Source organism: Drosophila mauritiana, chromosome 3R (assembly GCF_004382145.1).
Source record: "Drosophila mauritiana strain mau12 chromosome 3R, ASM438214v1, whole genome shotgun sequence".
Classification (NCBI taxonomy): Eukaryota; Metazoa; Arthropoda; class Insecta; order Diptera; family Drosophilidae; genus Drosophila; species Drosophila mauritiana.
Genome location: NC_046670.1, coordinates 27181885 through 27204335, shown reverse-complemented (window position 1 = coordinate 27204335; position 22451 = coordinate 27181885). Strand labels below are relative to the sequence as shown.

General features: G+C 42.6%; 2 protein-coding genes across 4 annotated transcripts; one reads left to right on the top strand and one right to left on the bottom strand.

The window, feature by feature from the left end:
- Window positions 1–5609: 5609 nt before the first annotated feature.
- Window positions 5610–7406, bottom strand: LOC117143150 (ferritin heavy chain). Of its 3 annotated transcripts, none has more exons than XM_033307648.1 (4): window positions 7298–7406; window positions 6872–7001; window positions 6758–6784; window positions 5610–6508 (listed from the first exon to the last, which is right to left on the bottom strand). In XM_033307648.1, the coding sequence occupies exons 2-4, from the start codon at window positions 6987–6989 to the stop codon at window positions 5943–5945; spliced, it is 711 nt and encodes a 236-aa protein (XP_033163539.1). In that variant the 5' UTR covers window positions 6990–7001; window positions 7298–7406; the 3' UTR covers window positions 5610–5942. The 3 variants fall into 3 exon arrangements, with proteins under 3 accessions (XP_033163539.1, XP_033163540.1, XP_033163541.1); XM_033307649.1 differs by having other exon boundaries at window positions 6758–6763; XM_033307650.1 differs by lacking the exon at window positions 6758–6784 and having other exon boundaries at window positions 7298–7405.
- A 933-nt stretch (window positions 7407–8339) lies between these two features.
- Window positions 8340–10495, top strand: LOC117143152 (ferritin subunit). Its single transcript, XM_033307651.1, has 4 exons — window positions 8340–8445; window positions 8670–8756; window positions 9629–9906; window positions 9969–10495. Exons 2-4 carry the CDS (start codon window positions 8690–8692, stop codon window positions 10239–10241), a joined length of 618 nt encoding a protein of 205 aa, XP_033163542.1. The 5' UTR covers window positions 8340–8445; window positions 8670–8689; the 3' UTR covers window positions 10242–10495.
- The last annotated feature ends 11956 nt before the right edge of the window (window positions 10496–22451 follow it).

Sequence of the window (22451 nt, the reverse complement as noted above, 5' to 3'; positions counted from 1 at the left end):
AGAAATATTTTTGCGAGTGCTGCGTCAGAAGGAAATATGGATTAAAATGTTGCCCGCAGAAAAGCCAGAAGGAAAAGCGGAAAATGCGGAGGAGGATCCTTGTGCGGCTGGCGCGTTAACTTGATTTTTTAAGTGCCTCTTCGGCGCATTATGAACACGGCCCAGCCGATTACGGCTACCCATTTTTCTCCATTTTTTCCGCCCGCTTTTCATTTCTGCTCATGCATACGAAATTAGTGGCGATGCGGAGCCAAATACGGAGTGAAGTGCAGGAAAAGCGGGGAAAGCTGTCCACAGAAGCGTTTATGGCTTACAGCGAGTTAATCGCGCTGTCATCATCCGTCGCTCGTTTGTCCAATTGTCGCAATTGCAGTGGTGTACACATGGCCCACTGTTTGGGCCACTTGAAGTAAGCGGCTTATTCTGCTGGCATTTCACTCGGCTGAAGTCCGCTGAGAATCTTCGAGCAAAGTGATGTTCATGGGAATCGAGACTTAAGGCAGCTCATTGTCTGGTCTTGGCTTTATCAAATAATTATGGCCCATTATCTGGAAAGGGGTCGGGAGTAGCATCAGTACTTCAAGCTAGGAGCTTCCGACTTTATGTTATAGTTGCTAACTTTCCAAAGATGCATATGAAATATATTTACTTCAATGCTAGTCTCTCGAACATCCTGTTGATTTTTCCCAATTTTTAATCAATTGCTTACTGCTCGGCAGCACGTTCCACCGAAAATTCCACTAAGTGGGTGTGGCGAGGTCGTAAAAACTGATTTTAATGCCCAGCCGAAACTATGGGGCAGTGCCACAGTTCCAATCCCTCCACCTCCCTCCGCCAAATGCCGTCTTTGTCTTTTACAACCTTTTGTCAGTCGTTAATTTTTATGTTTATAGCGCAAATTCTCGCCTTGCTGCACACACGCTCACTGAATTTTCAAAACCGCAAAATGGAGCGCCAATTGATAGGCGGGGGGTACGATTCCGGGAGTAGTACGACGTCGTTCGAGGTAGTTAAAACAATAACAATTAGCTGCAAGCCAAAGTCGTTGGCCGCACGCCGAAATTAATTAGCGAGCGAAGGCACTGCCTTTTGAGGTTAAGTTGAGCCCAAAAGTGAGGTTAGCCTGGGGCAGAGAGTGAGGTTAGGTTCATTCGAACTGAAAGTGCAACAGCCAAATCGAAAAAAACCAAAGTTAAATTATTGTGCTGACTGGACTGAAGTCGGCTGTCGGCTTGGGTTTGGGTGGGAAATCTAATCAAACTAGTGAAAACTTTCGACCGGAAAAATTGCACATTGAAAGTTTGTCCGCCTCTTCAGAGAAACTTTTTCTGGCTCTCTCTCTCTAACACTCTATCTGTCTCCCTCCTTGGGCGGAATAATTGCCAAAATGGAAAGCCAAAACTTAAACAAAAACGCAGACATTAATGAAATTTTGATAAACTTTTGGCCGGAACTCCACTGCAACAATGAAACATTCGAAATATTGAAAGGAGATAGAGAGAGAGAGAGAAAGCCAAGTGCAATTTGAGCAGACAAATCAGAGCAAATTGTGATTTATTGAATTTTAATTTAGTGCCAGTGCGGAAAATTTGCCATTAATATTTGAGGATGCTCAGCCCGGAGCCAAAAACTGAATAAGAATTTACGCTCATTGCGAACTTTGTGGGCTCGTCGAGTGTTTTGCAACCCTCAGGGGTGGCGCCGAAAGGTACAGTCGCCTCCAGCTTTCTAGCTCTGCGCGTGCCTGACTCACGCATTATTCAGCAAATCGGAAGTGGAGAGGGCGCAGCTGGCAGGAGTCGGATTCTGTTTGATTCCTGGGAGTAGGCTGGCCCTCCTGGAATTTGGCAAATGTGCGTGTGCGTATGCAAATTGCCGGCCACATGTCATTTCTGACCATTTCCGCTCGAGGACTCGCGTCAGAAGAGCCCAAGGAGCTGAAAAAACAAGAGGGAAAAAGCAACTCCTCTGTGATCGAATGTGAGAATACCCTAATGGTGGATCGGACACTGAAACGGGATCATCCTTTGGAGATCTTTGAACTATTAAACTTAATCAAAGGGGGTATCTTTTATAAGAAATATCTAGAAGAACTAAAGTCGATATTTTCTAAATCAGCCAAATGCTTTCTTTGTAAATACATTGAGTTGGAATAGAGTATTTAAAAGTTAATTCATATATGACTCAGATGCACCCATTACCCGCACTGAGGGTATTAAAATAACAATTACGATAGCAACCCCTTGCTGACTAAATCGGGGTGGCTCGTTCAAGTTCCAGCTTCCAGATGGGGTGCCTTATGCGAAATGCGAACTTTTTTGCAACTTGTTTTACCCACTGACCTTGAAAAGTGAATTCATGCAAATTGAGCAGCTGAAAAATCAACAAAAACAGTCCAAGGGGTGGCTGCGGATCGGGATCAGGTTGCTCTGTATTCTAAATACACGCGTATCCTGGCCATCCCCCTTTTGGAAACCTCAGCCAAGTTGCGAAAAATTGCATTATTTAGCAACAGGGGAAAACAACAACAAAGGGCGGAATAGCTCGCTTATCAGCGATTTGCTTATCGCGAATTTCCACATGGAAATCCATTAGTCAATCCCCTGTATTTTTGCCTTATTTGTTTGCCTGTAAACCTCTTACCTCGCCACTTGATTGCCTGGCCAATCTGGAAATCCCCCAGGATTCCCTTTTGAGATGATTGCTTGGGGAGCTATCAGTTACTAGCATATATCTGCATATACAACAGGCTGATCAGTAACCCAATATCGTTGAAAATTAAGTGAAAATGATCTTGAGAGTGTTTATAGCCTCCAATTATTCTTATTACTACGTCTCATCATCATCTGTTGACTAAAGTACAAACTTAAAACACAAATATGTCATACTTAGTATTGAATACCAAGCCGTGTGCATTAATGTGGCAACAGCTCGCTTTATTTGATAATTATTGATTAGCAATATACAAGCGATTAGATTGCAGACGAGACCTATAAAATAATCAATGGTTCATTAATATAAGCTGACTAAATATAAGACTCAAGAACCTTAGTCAATTGATAGTGAAGTACTTAATATTTAAAGACGAAAGTGTGGATTTGATGGGGAAAACAACGATGCAAGTTGCAAGTTGCCACTTTCTGTTGAAGTCCTGTTGAAATATTTACGTTGCGATAAGGACGTTTATTCAGTCCCCGTCCCGCGCCAGCAAAAATTTGTTAATGAAAAATGGCAAACAATTTCGCTTCTTGGCCTGCCTGTCTGCCTTGCCACCGAAAACATGGCGAAAAACAAAGGGACAGGAGACAAGACTTTTCATTAAAATTGCACAGGCGTAGAAGTGGGCGGGAGGGGGTGGAAAAAAGGGGGGGGGGCGGTTCAAGGATTATTTATGGGAGCCTGGCGGAAGCTGTCGGCGCAGCTGCCTTTCACTGGCTGCAAATGGCATTGCAATAAAACGAAATTAAATTGCTATTTTGCATACATATTATGTGTGCCCGAATGTCCTGGACACGCACACACACACTCGCACACACACACACACACTCACCCACACATATTCTCATATTCATAGTTGTCTGGCTGGCGAACAATAACCAAAATATTCGGAATCCTTTGACAACATCTGGCCTCCCAAATAGTTTTTAACCCCTGCCACCTCAACCACAACCCTTTGTAATTGCTCGACGCTTTTATTAAAATGCATAAATTAATAGAATTATTTTTGGGGGCGAAGACACCTTTTTATGGCCGCCATTTAGAGCATGTGTGGAATGGCTTCGAAAAACCAGTTTAGGAACACATAATTTGTGCGATGGCTCATGACCAAACAATTACAAATGACGAAGTTAAGATCCGCGCCAAATGCACCACAAATGACCGCAATTAGCCACCCTGCTCTCTATCTTACACTTAGAAAAATCAATGGTCTAAAAAAATGAGCACCTTAATTTGATCATTCTTTCATTATAAAAATGTCAAGGTTACTAAGCTGGTATCCCTTTTAATATTTATTTGTTTATATTATTGGTTCAAAGATTACCCTTGACTACCCTCTTTTTTTCCTGTGTATCCAGCGGTCATAACGAAAATCATTGAGGCAGCATCCATCCGCAAATCAGGGCAATTAATATTAAGTGGATTATTATTTAATGGCCGCTGCACGCACTCGGAGATACTGAAGAACCCACTCGGAGCGATCCAACCACTATCCCAACCACAACCTCATCAACTTGACTCCCATTTCGTCCTAACTGTTATGATTCCGAATGGTAACATTCCCTTATGGCTGTCATATTCTAATTACATAAGAGCACGCAGTTATTACACGGATTCGCCTAATGCCGCAGATACGGATGCTGCGATTTGATGACCCCTGACCCCTGGCCAAAACCCACTGCTCCGAGTAGTTATGGCGGCATTAAAATGGCAAATTGACGTTCATTTCACGTGCTAGTGGACCGTATCCGTACTCCGGATGTGCGGCGATATGAGCAAAGTCCTCATTGAATGGGCGTCGCTAATTGATAAATTGCTCCGATGCGTGGCTGGGATCCATAGTCGCATAGTACAATAGCTACTCAAATGCTCCAGAAAATGCTTAGAGAAATCCACTTTCAAAAGTGATTAAAGATACGTTTTACATATTTCACACGTTAATTGAGCAGCTGTTATAGGATCTTACGGAATTTCCAAGAATTCATAGAACTTCCATGTGGATTATAAAAAACTCATATTTACAAATAGGGATTCACAACAATTATTGTAGGTCAGGGAAATGGGAAGGGGACCAGAGGAAGATAGGAAAACTGCGATGCAAATTCATGGGTCAATAAAATTCCGAGATTGCATCGTCTTGCGCAACAATGTGACATCCACGTCATCGTGGAGCCTCCGACTTAGTCAGCAGACGGCCAAGATGGCGCCCGCACACCCATTCCGGCGGATCTGCTCCGGATCCGGAGCGGCAAAGCCGTGTGCACCAGGCAGTGATAAGGCGACAGAGAGAATCTCTCGTGGAATGACAAACGTGGCCCTATATTATCAGCGGCGGAGGAGTGTGTCACTGATTAGATAGTCGGGCTCCTTTAAGCCCCACAGATCCCTTTGGAAGATAGGCTCCATGATCCATTTCACTTTTCACCATCGATTTAGGTTGTCAATTGAAAGTAATAAAGTCATAGAGTACTATCAAGATAGTTAGATAGATAGATCACAATAGATCCTAAATGATTCCAGTCTCTGAAACATAGTTGCATACAATACTACGATATTTACAAGATTTCTTTACATTCTGCTTCCAATGGTTTCATTTATTTTTAGACATTCCCCCACTGTCGAACATTTGTTTTTCGGTTGAAGGCCCATTCTAAGAATATCAAAGACCACAACATAATGGAACATTACACCCGTTGTGATCGCAGAACTGTTTAGTTTCCGATACAATTTCGCCTTTGTTAGTTTCATTGTTACAAATGGTATCCAAAGTACACTGCCAGCCAGCCCGCAATCAGCGGCACTCGGAGAAAAAACGCAAACAGACGCCCCTCATTGAGGACCAGATACATTTCGAAATCCCAAACCTTATCAGAGAGGCAAAAATGCTGCTGTTTTACTAGTTGATAATTAGGTTCTTTGATGTGTTTATTTGTTCAAGCGGTAACGTACATGCTAAAGATACATTTGCTGGGGCGAACTTGCTAACTTATTTATGATAACATTATCACAATCTGGTGTGCTAGTAAATCAAGGTGAATTTCGCGATGTAAATCATTCACTTGTGGCTGCTTTGATAATGCTGCTGCTGCACTGCGATTTATTGATGAACAATCCAAGGAAACAAATTAATTTATAAGGGAATTATGAGAGCAATTTTGGGGAGACAGTGTAGGAGCGTGTAGGGAAAAGAAGGAGGAGGAAGAGGAGGAGGTGGTCTCCACTCCTTACTGCTTCTGCAGATACTCGTCGAACAGGTAGACGGACAGGGATGGGTCGGGGACCTTCATCAGCTTGGCGAGGTCGTTGGCATAGCCGGACAGCTTGCGCACGCTCTCGGCCTGCTTGCCCAGGAAGTTCTCCTCGAAGTAGTGGGCCAGCTCGGGATCCCTCTCGGCGTCGGTGGCGTGGGTGGCACGGGAGTGCACGTGGGTGGCTCCGGTGGCCAGCTGCTTCTCGGTGTCCAGAGCCAGAGCCAGGGAGTGCAGTTCGTCGACCTCCAGAGTGCCGCGCTTGGTGCTCACGGAGCCGGCAGACTCGTGACGGGTGTTGAAGTCCACGATTCCTCCGCGACGGGTCACCTGCTTGATCAGGGCAATGCTGTCCTCGAAGGAGCGGTCCGACAGTCCCTGGTACAGCTTCTGGAAGCCGGGGCGGTTCTTCTGGAAGGAGTTGAAGTGGGTGGCCAGCAGGAGGTAGTCGTACGACTTGGCCAAGTTGGCGTTGATGTAGGACTGGATCTCGGGCTCAATATGGTCAATGCCAGCAAAACGGGCATTACAAATGGAGTTGCCTACGGGGAATAATCAAATGATAAAGATTACAATCTATGAATCGGGGAGCAGAAGCACATTCAATACTGATGACATAGTCTTAACGGTTCCTAACTAGATAGTGCTATTCTATACTATAGAATTTTGAATTTGTATTTGTATCTTTAAAATAATAAAGTAAGGGCCGTAAAACAGTAAGAATTGGAAAGAGTTCATTTTCACTAAATCTGATATAGTGCAGAAAAACATCCAATCTATATTTCACTTACTTTTGCCTGTGAAAAAGCCCGTGAGCGCTTGTTTTTATTATTATGTTTTACAAAGATACAAAAAGCAACAACACAGATTAGCCACTCTCTCTTAGAGGCGCTCTCTTTACTCACCCGAAAAGGCTGACGTAGAGCATGCGGTGATTACAGTATTCTGGCAGTATTCATCATCCTTGGCCAAGGCAAGAGAGCCGAGGCACGCAAAGAGAGCGAGTGCAACGAAAAATTTCATGTCGACGGTTTACTGTAAATTAAAATCAAATTCGAGAAGCGAAAACAAAGGAAATTAGTTTCACAACAATTGACAATTGGAAAACAGACACTTTTGTTTACGTTTCGGACGAGTTTTGTCGTTTTGCGTCGTAGCGTTTTCTTGAATTTTCTGTGCTCTTTTTTAACAACAAAACCACCACCAACGGAATGTTTTGGTTTTTCAATGTTTATGCTGGTCGGTCTAAAAACACAGTTTCCAGAAAATTCTTTTCTAGTTTTCTTAACTAAACACGCACAAAGTAGTTAGTTAGTAATTTTTAAACTCACTTCCAATGCCTGTGCTTTTATTAAAAATTCAATCGCTTTATGTGCTGCTTGGTGAAACTCTGAAAATCAACTGCTGTTTATAGCGTCGCGTACGTCTCTTTCTATGCGATCGATATGGCTGTGTGTGTGTGGTTTTGGAGAGCGTGCATGGGCATGTGTTGTTTTGCGCTCAGTGCGGGATTTCGGTGTCATTCAAACATGGCCGCTGCCAGTGTTGTTGTTGCTGCGCCTGCTGGAAGGTGACTCACGGCAGGGTTGTCAGCGGGTGCAAAAGATGGACGCTGCACTTTGGATTTCAAGTGGTTTCCTGAGATTTTTATCAGCAAACGATGAGGTTTGAAATTAATCTGCAGATAAACGATCTATATCCTAAGAAATTGTTTTTAGTTTTGATATAATGGCAATTCACAGCAGCAAAGGCTTACATGTGTCGAGCTTGAGACTGTTGCTATTAACAATACTTATTTTCGCTATGTTCGGAGACTCTGTAGGGTTTCCCCAATTAACAGGCAAATTATGTAATTTGTAAGTTTTCCCAGCATGTATCCCTCTTATCAAGTGTCATTCTTGGAGCTCTGCAGCCGACACGTAAAAAAGAGCCGTCGCCATATTAAGCAGTTATCAAATTGGCTGATTGATCCCCCTTTCGAACGTGCAAATCAACTTGACAAAATGTGAATTAAATTGTCAGCAATAATTAAAGCGCCTGGCAACCCATGACGTGGTGCTCTCCCACGGCCAAAACAAAAACAAAAAACAGCTGATGCGCATCTCAAAAGAGCGGCCATATTGCATTTGATGATTTTACTTCTGTATAAGTGGGGATTATCTGACTAGGAAACCCGACTTTATACAAAGTATACCCATATTGAGGACGTGTGTATCACATTGAGTGTGGCTATTATCGGGAATATTCAATTATCAGCCATTTAAACGGTTAACAAAGAACGGGCGACATGTTGAAAAGATAACAGTGCACACTCTCCCACTCACTCACACACACACACACGAGGAAAAACCGAGAGCGCGCGCGCTTAAAAGTGTTTTGTGCGCCGTTCGGAGCGACAGTTCGCTTTCGAGTTCGCTAAAACACAACGTAGAAAGGCATTAGCTCCACTGAAAAATCAGATTAAAGCTGTCAGCAGAAGGTACTGGAAAGCATTCGAGAAGTCGAAAATAATCCCAATCAAGCCCATCAAATTGAAGCAGGCGACGCCTTCTGCGCCAGTGTGTGTAAAGGCAGCTAGATTTTCAATTTCAACGCCTATTTAACATTGTATCCCAACTCGAGTCGCCTCATTCTCATTTGTGCACTTCAAGCAAATCAAACTAAAGTGAAAAACAAATTTTGGTTCTGTGATTTTGTGTAAAGACTACGTTCGACGATCAAAGATGGTGAAACTAATCGCTAGCCTGCTCCTGTTGGCCGTGGTGGCCCAGGCCTATGGAGATTTCAAGTGTAAGTACTAATGTTAAGTTCAGCTGAATTTCAAACAAAACAAAGGCAGGTCATCGGAAAAAAACAATAAATTTCGACGCAATACGCAAAGAGAAGCAAAACATTTGTAATGCGTTGAAAAGAGCATGCGCCGTTTCTCTTTAACGCTCTTCCACTCTCTTTCGTCAATTAAGTGAATTGACCAAACCAGTTGATTTTAAAGTTATTAATACTTCCGTTGCGCTTTGGGGAAATGATAACCAGTTTTTATACATCAATTTCCATAATTAAATAATGCGAATTTCGCTTTCATTTCCATGAATAATGCGGCACAAATAAGCTTGACTTTTTGTTGTTACATTTCAAGGCGCTCTTTGCACACGGCTTTTGCGGTGCGAGTGAGCTAGCATGGTGAACCATGCTTTTTGCACACGGCACTACACCAAAACAAATGCCGTTACTATGGCGGCGAGAGCTGCGCACGTTACCAATGCAGTTACAAAAACAGAGAGAGAGAGTGGGAGAGTAAGCCATTACAGTTTTGCACACGGCTTATGTGCCCTAGAATAGCGGCATTCCAAGCGCAATTTCAAAGGTTTATGCAATTACGCCCTCTTAAATGCAATAACCAACAACCCCCTCCCCTCAGCCAAGCAAGAAAGCAAGAGTTTCGTGAGAGAGCTGCAAAGGGAGCGAGAAGAGCAGCAACTTAAAGAAAAACAAAACCCAAACCATGAAGGTCAAGACCAAGAGTGCAAAGGTTTTTAAAATATTAAAATTTACCTAAGTTCTGATTACGAAAATGAGTTTTTTAAAACTGCATAAGTCCGTCTGAAACTAGCCATATATTGTTATCATGGTCCCCCGACTTAACCAACCTTATCCCATTGCAGGCTCCCTGGCTGTTCCTGAGATTACCAAGGACTGGGTGGACATGAAGGATGCCTGCATAAAGGGCATGCGCCACCAGATCCAGGAGGAGATCAACGCCTCCTACCAGTACTTGGCCATGGGCGCCTACTTCTCCCGCGACACCGTCAACCGCCCTGGATTCGCCGAGCACTTCTTCAAGGCCGCCAAGGAGGAGCGTGAGCACGGATCCAAGCTGGTGGAGTACCTGTCCATGCGCGGTCAGTTGACCGAGGGAGTCAGCGATCTGATCTCTGTGCCGGTAAGTCGAGGAATCGCGTAGAAAACCTCAAAGCCCAGCTAATCCTGGCGAATCCCCCACAGACTGTGGCCAAGCAGGAGTGGACCGATGGTGCCGCCGCCCTGTCCGACGCCCTCGACCTGGAGATCAAGGTGACCAAGTCCATCCGCAAGCTGATCCAGACCTGCGAGAACAAGCCCTACAACCACTACCACCTGGTGGACTACCTGACCGGTGTCTATATGGAGGAGCAGCTCCACGGACAGCGCGAGCTCGCCGGCAAGCTGACCACTCTGAAGAAGATGATGGACACCAACGGCGAACTGGGCGAGTTCCTGTTCGACAAGACCCTGTAAGGAGGTGGAGATAGAGAAGCCGCAGCGCCCAGTCACGCATCAAAATTATCAGCCAGTCGAGTTATCTGTTATCTGTCAGCCCAGAGAGCCTTCCCGAGGGTCCGCTATTAAATCATCAACAGCCAAGTCGGCGACTGGCCAATAAATTATCCGTTCGACTGCGATCCTCAAACCAGCACAGCAAAATTCCACGTCTGTTCTTTCTTATCAACCACTTGTGATTTCCGTACACCTCGGGAGGGGCTCCGCATTATGCAATCGCCGAGATTTCGCCTAGGCTTAAGTGGAGTCGCTCATTCGCATAGGAAGACACACTCAGCACAACCCATTCAATACATCCTATATCTTTATATTTTTCTGTCAATTAGACGAGCAAGTTCTTAAATAAATAAAAATATATATGTAACGAAATAATAAAAATATGCGTTTGCTTTTGAGGGATTTTTTCAGATGGGAAACGAGTGTGATTTTGTTCTTTTTGGGATTTTTCGAAGGGGATTTCACAGAAAAAGTGCGATATCTTGGGAACGACAAGTCCAATTGTGGAGTGGCGTACCTCGTTGAGCTTGTAAAAATATTCCTAAACGATGGGCAAACCATTCTGAGAAATTTTTGGTTTGACTATTTTTTCGATTTTTTGTGATGTTACCCCTTACAAAAAATGTGAAATTTGGCCGAAAAATTATTATTCCAAAATAAAGCAAATATTGATATGGATCGTTAGCTGAGGTCCCCAGCTGACTAAAAAAGTGCGTTTTTTAGCCTTGCGACATATTTTGGCCAACTTACTACGAAAAAACTGACAAAAAAAGGTATTTCAGACTAGGATGTTTAAGGAAGAAGAAATTAGGTTTTTGGGAATAGTAAAGTGGTACGTTATTTGGTAAAATCACAATACAGCATAAATTTGTTTCAAGTCTCTGCTGGTTCAGCAAGGCTATCAGATTACGGAGGTCCATGGAGAGTTGAGTAGAGTGCGGCTCAAGTGATACGCCTTTCAATTGATACACTTAATGCTAAGGTCTACTTTCGCTAATTTCTGCTGTCTTTCCAACTCCAATTTGCTCAGAAGATAATATTGCAATCCCTCTGTTAGCCGATTAACCCTTCATTGTCCCACGACAATGCACTTGATGAGCCGTATCTGGGATCACGTCTCGCCTGTCCATCGTCCGTCGTCCATCAGTGGGCAGTGTCTAATGGTTGTACGCATCGCATATTCCGTTTGATAAATGTCGGCATCTTCGTCTCGAGTCCCATTATTGACCCTTTCATGTGGTCCCCTCCCAGCGGTGGCAACCCCGTACTCTTAACCCCTTACCAGGCTAATCTGATTGGAAAACACAAAAAGCCAACCATAAAGAGGAAGTAAAGCGAGACGCTAACTGCACTGCAAAAAATTATACTGGATTTTACTATATATTCCACGATTCTTATATTGGTAAGTGTGCAAATATTTATATTCCAATTTTCTTTAGTTTTCAGTGTGCGACTTGCAGATGGACAGGAGCAAGTACATGGAATAATTCATAAGTCACTTGTAAAAATGTCCACAGCCACATCGGCTTTATCCACACCCCCTGCCCTGCGGCTAATGTGTGCTCGATTCACCCCTTCGATGTCCATGTTCAGGTCCATGTCGATTCGAGTGATTGACAGGACATGCCATGCATTGAATTATGATAAATTGTGGCAACTGTCAAAAGGCTGAGCTCGGGTTTCCCGCCCACCACCGCCATCTTCGACCAGATTTTCCGTTTTCCGGAGCGTGACCGGAGTGAATGGGTTAGTGCGTGGCATTTTAAACAATTTCATAAGCTAATATTTGAGCAGATGTCCTTGTTCGTTGCGGATTTAAAATTGCATCAATCCTCTCGACAATGGGCCGCAAATTTTTCGATAAGCGCCGCAAATATTTAAGCGCAATTCGTTCGATTGACCAAAAAGAAGGGGCGGAGTTTTTCGGGTGGTGTGTCCAGCATACAAATGGCCCATGACATTTGGACCCACTATCAATCTTGGCCAAAGGAGGCAAACTATTGTTCATGCCTTTCGACCAATTTGCCAATGACTTTTATTGTCTTTTTTATAAATGTTGTTTTTTAGTACCCTGCATATGATCTGAATATTCATTATAATTTGTCAAGGAGCTGAAAGGAATGTAAATGTATTTACAAGCCGAAGCGCTTTCTTTGACTACGGGGTATCTTGAAGTCGTATCGATGGAATAGTCAGTTTTTTGCATATTTTTTTAGTTACACAGATAGCCAGCCAATTTGGCAGTGAAATATTCTGGGCAGGGACGTGCGAGTGATTCATCCTGCGCATATCCTTCAGATAAAAGTGCCTGCACGCTTATCGCGCTGACATTTGTCCTGCTCCTCGTTCGCTGACAAATTTGCAACGCCGGCCAGAACAATAGGCATGAAATGGAAATAGAAATGGAAATCGGGAAGTGAGTCCTGTCCGCTGAAGGATCCTGCGTCAAGCCGAACCGAACCTAAGCGAACCGAACCGGTTCTGAATTCAAGTGGCAGCAGCCAGCGCCGCAGGACATCCGCCGCCTGCCGCCAGGAGATGATTTATGTCCGGATAGTTCCTTTGTCTTTCGCTCATCTGAGCTGCACTGCTCTCACTTCGATTACTTGCCACTTTCTCCGCTTGTTTGCTGTTCTCACCATAAATCTCTGGGCGCCCATTTAGGAGTGACAGGCATAGCCCCCGGGAAATCCTTTCAAAACCGGTTGAAAAAGTCAAGCGGGGAAAATGAGTTGGAAGAGAGCTACAGAATCGAACACTCCTATATATAGCTTATATTATAAAATATTTATTAATATTTATATTTTCTGTTAAAGTTTGTTTTGAAGTAAACCTTGTTTTCTGAGATATTCTTAAGTATTATAACCAACCAAACTAGTATGCAACATACTTGTTCTTGTTTATTGTGCTTTCCAGTCAATTTGCATTCACTCAATCAGTTTGCTTGGATAACTCTTTTGAAAAAAAAGAAAGCCGTGCGAGCGTATCCTTGAGGTCCTTGCACTTTCCTGGCTTGCAAACTCAAACATAATCCACCTTCACTTTTCCACACTCTCGCTCTCGATAAAGTTGTAGGTAGATAGCTAAAGGTACCACACTCCACTAGAGGCTGCATCACGCAAATGATTAAAATTCAACAAACATCGGTCAGGAGAGCTCTGGAGGAGCATCCGAGCACGGAGCAATCTCCAGCTCCGCCCCACAGCGTTATTGAAATGTCTTAGCAGCTGTCCAAACATCCTTCCTCGCTGAATCCTTGCAGGGGAGCAAAGGATTCTGCTGATTTAGCATATTGACTCCTTGCCAAGCAGCGAACTTATACAAGATTTATGCGCCCGACGCACGCCAGGCGACAGTCGAGATAAAAAGGATTCGTATAACTCACGCCCAGCGAAAGGACACCCAGGATAACAGCACTGAGAAAAATTACCACCTATTTGAAATACATATTCGTACAGGACGAACTACCATTGATGTTATTCTCGTGGGATGCCTTCGACCAGCTTCTTATGCTAATGATGATTAAATTTTTTTTCAGTGTTGCATGAAAATCTGGAGTCGTGGATGGGGAGTGCAATAAATTGGATTTGCATATTAGCACACTACCAGGAAAGAAAGCCTGGGGCTGTGGAGAGGTTGCACCCTTTCGTCTGAGGGAAAGGAAATTCCAATGAGAAAGATCTCGGGTGACCACTGACCTTGTGTCCGGGGGGTGGTGGGTGCCAAACGGCCATTAGGCAGAGCGTCTTAAGTACGAAATCTTGCCTAAATTGGAAATAAATCATTAAAAATATGTCCACAAAGGATGCTGAGCAGGGGTGGCGGAATCCTTTGAGCTGTTTGCCGAAAGGGTTTGCAACAATTTCCAGAATTTGCGGCATTCACATGTGGGCTGGACCTTCAGGAGGGTTGCGATATGGACATGTAATTCCCTTTGATTTATAAAGATAACGACGCAGTGTCGTGTTTAATTTGCAGCCCACCTACTCCGCCTACCCAGCTATTTACATTCATAAATCCTGGCACAGGACTCTTGTCCCAATGGTCAGACGGAGTATGACTTATGTGAACTCGGCCGCAAAGTTTGGTAATTATGCATGGCCCAGACATATTACTTCGCTGTACTTTGCTCCTTTTTGTCTCAGTCGGGCATCTTCAAAGGGGGGTTGACATTTTTTAACTGACCACTTTCATTGGCGCAAGGGAACTGCCAAAGTTTTGGGCCACAAACTTTGGCTTGACATGACTGAGATAAAGATTAGGTCCTGTCCCTTTCACTGAGAAAGAAACTTGGGAGGCTAAACCCCTCAAAAATAAACAAGATATTTTAAAAATGTAATTTTTACATGTTTTATTCGTTAATTACATTTTGGGGTTGTCTACTTTCAAGTTGATTTTAAGAATATTAGTTCGAGTTTAGTTTATCCATAAATAACATCTTTTTGGCAGTGCTGTAACTTTGGTTATCGTCTGTAGTGTTTATTGCCGCTGCCTCTGACTTTTTACCCCCGAACAGTTCAATGGCCACAAGTATCAACTATGAATTTCCCCAGAGGGTCATTCCGTGGCGAACTTATGCACCCAGGTTGGCATCGGGGGCTAGGGATCGGGATCAGGATCCGAATAGAGGAGTCATTCGGCTGGGAGGCCAGTCGAATAAAAAGCTGATTTGCATGCTCCAAGCCGGAGCATTAAAACTAAAGAGCAGCATCAGCAGCAGGACATAAAAAAGGACCTGCAACGTGTGAGGTTAAATAGATTTGGCGCAAGGACATGGGTGGAGAAAGCGCCCCGCCTGTCTGCCTCACGCGCAGTTATGCCGCAGACATGGCTCGCTTTTGATTTAAGCGCATTGTTTTCGTTAAATATTTGCCATGCCGGCCACGTTACCACCCACCCCCTCTGGACAAACCCACCTAGACCATTTCGCACAGCCAGGACCCGGAGCCAAAGCCAGCCACAGCTGCAACCAAGAGCTCCGGGCGGAAAGGCAGTGGTCTGAACCTGAACCAGCGCCACAAACTCCCCGTGCCCAACCTCGGAAAGTCAGCGTGACATGGGGCTCTAGACTGGAGAAGGAAACGATTCTACACTGGGAGAATTTTACTGCAATGCAGCACTTGCAGTTCTTGAATTGCATTTGTAAAAAAATTTTATAATATTACCTCACCTGTTTTTAACCCATTTGAATACATCTAGTTGAGTTTATTCAGTATCCGCCATGGAGCACCAATTTCTTGTATTTTGTGTGCCTCAGTGTACCTTCCCTGCTAATCGGACGAAGGAGCGCCCACGCAAGGACCAAAACGCTCATCTGCGGGCTAAGAAGCGAGCAATCCTCGCCTCGTGTTTGATTTCCGCTTTCAGCTCCTTGACTCGCCATACACACACATCCTTGGGGGCGTCTCGGGTCGAAGGAGTCCTTCCACTCCGCCCACGCGGCCAAACAACTTAAACTTCACACGCAGACACGTCTGCGGGAAAGTGGCAAGTGGGTGGTGGTACAAGGATATTTTGCAGGGAGCACGGGGGCTCAGCACTGAGAAGACGCATGAAGTGCATTAGTTGCAATTGAATTTGTACATTGTGTGTGCGCCAGCAGAGCGAGCACCAGACTCCTTTCGAGTGCAATTTTGTTGCCGAGCTGAAATATTGCCACTCAGCGTACATCTCACAGATGTGGCTTAATCGCCCCCCCTCAGAACTAAGCCCCAACCACACCCTCCGGCAGAGTTAATTAGAAAGCCGGGCAGGTACTCACTCGCAGCTGCTTGAAGGACGCTAATTGAACTGCCACAGCTGGACCTGAGCTGCGATTATCGGCTAAAGGGATTGACCGCATCCCCAGATTAATCCGCCAAAAACAAAAGCCATTCCTAGGGCCAATATCGTTTGACACACATAGGGTTAATAGGACACTAATTCCTTTCCCTTATCCTGTGACACAAGCCCATCCTTCCAATGCATAAAGGATTCAAGTGGTTTTAGGTTCTTGATGATTATAAGCGACAATGGTCGCGCTTTATTGAAAGATTCATTTGTGTTCTTTGAGAGTCTGCTGGATCGATCCAACCCGATCGCTTATACAAAATATATATATTTAGGTATATAATTAGAAGTGTAATCGATTCATAAGGTAGTACATAGTAAATGTTACATATTCCGTAGATTATTATTTTATTATTATAAATAGAGACAAATACGCATATCATGAGTGATTTATGTATGAATGTGTTAAGTGCTAAATGTGGGAGTACAATATATGCTTGTATGTGTGATTCTAGAATTAGTTTTTCTTGTATTTTTTTATATTTTTTTAGTTTGATGATTTAATGCCAATGATGAATGTTGATGAGTGAATGTGGATGAGGGTGTGAGTGTCTAGATGAGTGTGTTCGTGTGTGTGTGTGTGTTAGCTTAGAGAGAGGCTGGCAAAGGATTATTGCTGCTGGTATCGATAGACGATATTCGATAAGCGTCTACGGGATAACGTTCTCTGAGTTAATATTAATTTTACATATTTTTTAGCTTTTTGGTTTGGTTTTTTTCGGTTGGTTTTTCGGAAGCAAAGTTGGGCTGAAACTATGGATCGAACAGAATTCGTGGTGTGGTCCTCAGACTCTGCTTGCCTATCGACGCCAATCGATAATTATCGATCAGTTTGCCATTTCAACTTTGTTTCGATAAAAGATCATCTCACAATAAAAACAATTTGTACTTTCGAAAAGGGGGAGGGGCGCTTTTGCTTTTGCTTCTGCTTTTTGCTTTCGCTGACTGCTTTCTCTGCTTTCTCACTGGCTCTCTTCGCTTTCTCCGCTCTCTGCCTTCTTCGCTTTCTTCGTTTGATTCGCTAGGATTTGTTTAGGGTTATCTTTTTGCATTTTGTTACATTTGTGTAGGATGCAGGAGTGCTGAGGTTCATGTTTTTGTATCGTTCAATGTTACTTTGTAATTTCTCTCCGCTCGCTCTTCGCTTTGTATATTTGCTTTAGTTTTCAACAAGGAAATCAAAGGATGCTCGCTTTTTGCTTAGTAAGAGATACACAATAAATATTCGTTTTACAATCGCTTTCCAGGCAAAACCCAAAATGGAGGAGTGCCAAAACAGGAGGGGGATCTATTCAGTTTTCAATACTTCGCTTTCGGGATGAGCCTACTCAAATCCCCGTCCTGCGGCACATTTGTCTATTTTAAGTAAGTATTTTATTTGATTTCTTTACACATGTAATTGCATTTTTTTGTGGTTTTTGTATTTTGTTTTTGTTCAGGTCCAAAATCAAATTTGACTAATTCAAGGAATTAAAGTTTCATTGCATCTAAATAAGGTAAAGTGTACTTTCATTAATATTATTATCATATTATTTGCATAAATTTCCTTTTCAATAATAGAAACGAAACAAAAAACTTAAACAAAATTCCACTATGGCTCTACTACTCCTTCTCGCTCTCTTTCTGCTCCTCATCTCACTTTCTTCAATTCTCCAACTTTCTCCTGAGCCTCGAAGTTTGAAAGAGACGGAATACTAGTTTTAACTAAATAAACGGAATTTAACACAAAATCCTTGGCACGATGCATCCTCGGGTAATCCTTCGGGAAAGGGGCTGGGGTGGTGGGCGTGTTCTGGGCCGGGCGGGGCGTGGTCAACGCCTTTACCTGAGCAGCAGAAATTCTTCTATGTGAGTAGGCGCGACCACGCCCAGCCGCGGTTTCAGGACTCCCGTCCCGCCCCCTTCAGAATGAAAAGGATCTTCGAGATGACCAGTGCCAGTGTGTTGGTGTGTGTACGTGTGTGTGTGTGTGGGTGAGTGAGTATGAGTGAGTGAATGTTGGTGTGAGTATGAAGTACTTATAACGAAACATACAAGGATCAATCTCCAATAGATTATTAAATAGTACAATGAAAACTTCATATACAATATATGCCATATATAATAGATACTCGATATACGATACTCGCAGTGCGTAATGCGTAATAATGCAATAATAATAGCCAAGATCAATATACGTTAAAAGATATACATGTCTAAAGTCCCTACAATATGGTACTCCTCTCGTTTTAGCGGATATTTTTTTTGAGCTGGTTTTTCAATATTTTGTGGGAGTCGCGGGAGTGGCAGCTTTGATATTCTTTTTTGGCAGCGTTCTTGGTCTATATGTTAATGAGTAATTTATATATGTGTATGCTCTATAATATTCAATCGGGGAAACATTAAAAGTTTGCATTAATTTACTTTAGTTTAGTTTACTTGATTTTTGGTTTAGTTTAGTTGAGATTGCATGCATTTTGATGTATGTATGGTATTTGCTTAGGTAATTATTTGTTATTTCCTTTGCCTTTGTATAATAAATTGCTCTTGAATTTTACTATTAAAATTTCTCATAACTCGCCATTAAAAAAATGCTCGTTTCGTTTTGCTCTTTCGTTTTTTGTTTTTGTGGAGTGTATAAGTGATTTTCATAATATTTTCGTTAGTTTGCATTTGGTTTTTCGTCATTTAACATTTATATGTATATTTGTAAGAATTAAACTAGAAAAATTCTAATCTGAGGTAATTATTCCATTAATTTGTATTCGTGTGTGTGTGAGTGTGTTAAGAGAGTGAGTATATATTGGTACCCCATTGTCCTTTTCTAGGACAATGGCGGTTAGTTGGGAAGCGTGCTTAGCCTAGAGCTTAGATTTCTATGCCTGGGGGTCCTTAGGGGACCCGAAGCGGTCTACTTAGCGAGTGATTACTGTACTTTTATTCGAGGCAGCCACAAAAATGTTTCTTGTCAATTTTGATTAACTTAGGGTAATCTTGTCTCGAATGCTGGATTGCGTGTAAATTTCGTCACAGTTATGAGTTATCGAAAAGTGCATGATTGTTTCGTTTCCTAGCAGATGTGAGTATATTTTTTTTGTTTTCTTTTCGTTTTTGTTTTTTCAATTTTGTGGAAGAACTAAACCTAAGCTTACCGAAGTACTCGTACAATATCCAAAATAGACGATCGAATTCGATTCCTATGCGAATTTTACAAATTTCAAGCCAAAAAATATACCACATATGATTTTCTTAAAGTTCATTTGATTTCAGATCTCGTTCATCTTTAATGCGCTCACAGTTGGTGTTCCGAATCCAAATCCGAATTTACGAATCTAAGTACACGTATATATAATCCTTAATCTCTTTCGAACTTAAGTGCTAAGCCAATGCTCACAGATGTTGAGTTTCCTTCGCGATCTCATCTCTTCCCTATCGATTTCAAATTCAATTTTGCAATTACCAATTAAATATCACATATCGGGGAGCTCTTTTCAATCGGAAATCAAGTGAATCCAAATGCAAATGCAAGTGCAAATACGAATCCAAACAAAAGTGTGTTGCAAAATGATTGTTAAGATTGTTAATGATGCCAATTGTAGTGCTTATCAACTATTTTGTGGCTGTCCTGCTTCGTCCTTTCGCTTAGCCTAGATGATTCGTTTCGAATGATTCGATTGGAATGATTTGATTTGCCTTGGTGTTGTCTTCTTACGCGTGACTGTGTGACTATATCCCTAAGATAATGGAATGCGATGATACGAGGGGGGTCCTGAGACTGTGGCAGTGTGTGTGTGTGGCGTTTGTCTCTGTATGTGTGTGTGATGACTGACGTGACGGGCGATGAGATACGTATATCGTATATGACATGGAGATGGAGATGATGGTTACTACACCGTAATACGTATTAAATTTACACTGAAAGTCCTTCATCTCTGCTTCTAAATCCTTCTCTCCTATCTTCTCCTTTCTTTTCCCATTTCAATCTTCAAATCTTCAATCTTTTTGGTTCTGCATCTGAGGTATTGTCGGGTGCTAAAGAGCCACACACTCGGCTACAAACGTTTCAACAATGAGGTAGAAAGTTCTGTTTGCTTTTGTTGCTTCGTAGTTAGTCTCTGTGTTCGCTGGAAGTCCTTGAATTCTTGATTAGTTCGCATACCTGAATTGCCTGGATGTTCTATATAGTACTTATGCTTTATCGTTATTCATCTTGCCTTGCTTGGAGTTTGTTTCAGTCAGTCAGTCTTGGATCACATTTCAAATATCGACACACACGCGCACAGGATCAGTCCTTCGGTTTCGCCTTCTATCTTTATCTGTATCCTTATCCTAACCTTTATCCCTATACCCATTAAATACTCATATACATACATATACATATGCTATATGCTACATGCTATATGCTCATGAAGCTTAGGCTATGCTTTAGTGCTAGTCTAGGTAATAAATACATGATCCTACAGAGAACAAAACACAACATCGAGGATTATAAGTTAAAAACGAACCGTGGGCACTGCTAAAACCTAAGTACAACACATAGACACGACTTGGACTGGTGACTTATAGCGAAATAAATGGCAACGATTGTTCGACAATTCATACTCCACATCAGCACTAGTGCGCCTCAAAAAAGATGTATAATATATATGTACGTAAGTAGATATAGTGTGGTGTCTAGTGTAGTGGGTGTGGTGTTAGTGTTTCCTACATAACCTATTAGCTAAATCAAAAAGCCCAGAGGCGGCGAGTTGGGGCTTTTGCAGTTTCCGCAGATTGGCTGCCATTGGGGGCCTTCGCTCGTATTGCTTGCTCAACACTCCAGTTTGCGGTGGGTCACCAGTAAGAGGGACCCCCGCCTAGTAATAGCGGATCTCTGGGGACCCAAAGATCTGATCGACCGACTGTTGGTCCACTTAACCAGCGGTTCGTCACACATCGGTTCGTTATACTGCTCGCACTCGCTGCTGCTTAAATGCTACGTAACCCTAGGGATAATTCCAATACAATATTCAAATACAATGCCAATAGCAATACGGACACGAATTATAGTAAGTAAACCAAATTCGTTTCTAGCAAAACCTGTGCAAAATGCCAAAAATGCAACTAAAGTTTTCTCGGGGATCGTATTCCTGCGTATATGTATCTTCTTGACCACCATGTGTATATGGCTAGCATATATCTAAAATACACTTAGACGCTAAACAAGTACAGCCCAATTGGGATGTGAGGCAGACGACCTCGAGCGAACTCAGGTTGGTATAACTTCAAAGAAAGTGGGGACCTCGGGTAGGGTTAGGGGTAGGTAGGCATTACGATAGGTAATAGGAATTACGAAGAATTGATTTAAGGTTTGTACTTTGGCATGAAATCTTCAACTTAACGAGAACAAACGTGAACAAAAATTCGACTACAACATTGACCATCATTCATCTTCTCATCTCAGCTTTCTGCGCTTTCAACTCAAAATTCAACTAAGAAATTGATTTAGTGCATCAGGGGACGCAGGTAACTCAGTAAGCAAGTTAGCTAAAGAACAACGGAAAGGAAGGGTATAAATCCAAACTCGGGAAACTGGAGCGGGGTCGTCTCTAAATAAACCGTTGCATTCTTCCCATGCAACCCTGGGTGTTCTAAGCTATCCCTTTAAAAGCTGCGATTAACATGTTCCTACGTCGAGTAAACTATGTACTGTGTGGTTCAATTAAGACTCTATCGATGTGACTAAACTGAGGTAGCTGCTAAACTAAGTCGCGATCGGAGGAAACTGGATCGGAAACTTTCCTACCAGATGCTAAGCAATACATTTCGGTAAAGGTTTCTGCTCCTTCTAGTCGGCAGTTCTGTCGTCCGGCACTTAGTTATATCCACTTATGGGCTTTATCAATGCAGTTGCAACCGAAAATAATGGGTACCAAACAAACGAAAGGGGGACAAAATAAAACGAAATGCAAATTATTAAAAATATTTCATTTAATCATTTGAAAATTCAACAAAAATTCAATATTAATCGTAGTAATAATAATAGCAGAAAGTAATGTAATTTTATTCCTTTTTTCGTTTCGTTTCTTTTATTCAAATACAATTAAATTTATTTAGTTTCCATACGGAGTACGAATAATAATAATAAAAATCAACTAAAATATTCAACTAAATTACATTAAAAGTAGACATTCAAGTTGAATTGCCAAAATGTGTGGAGAGGAGGAGCGTAGGGGTGAGGGGAGGGGATTAAACACTGGGCGAGGGGTGGATTCCTTGGGGGATGGGGCTCATGGGGACTTGTGTATAACATAAAAAGGTACAAAGTATACATATATTACACATTACGAATTAGGCATAAACAAAAGTGTGCTAAGTGTGTAT

Bases quoted from the DNA above. Each gene is read 5' to 3' on its own strand.
- LOC117143150 (XM_033307648.1), bottom strand. From the start codon at position 6,989: ATGAAATTTTTCGTTGCACTCGCTCTCTTTGCGTGCCTCGGCTCTCTT. The intron at 6,785-6,871 runs GTGAGTAAAGAG...AATAAAAACAAG, and splicing joins CTCTACGTCAGCCTTTTCGG to CGCTCACGGGCTTTTTCACA. The intron at 6,509-6,757 runs GTAAGTGAAATA...TATTCCCCGTAG, and splicing joins GGGCTTTTTCACAGGCAAAA to GCAACTCCATTTGTAATGCC.
- LOC117143152 (XM_033307651.1), top strand. From the start codon at position 8,690: ATGGTGAAACTAATCGCTAGCCTGCTCCTGTTGGCCGTGGTGGCCCAG. The intron at 8,757-9,628 runs GTAAGTACTAAT...ATCCCATTGCAG, and splicing joins GGCCTATGGAGATTTCAAGT to GCTCCCTGGCTGTTCCTGAG. The intron at 9,907-9,968 runs GTAAGTCGAGGA...AATCCCCCACAG, and splicing joins GCGATCTGATCTCTGTGCCG to ACTGTGGCCAAGCAGGAGTG.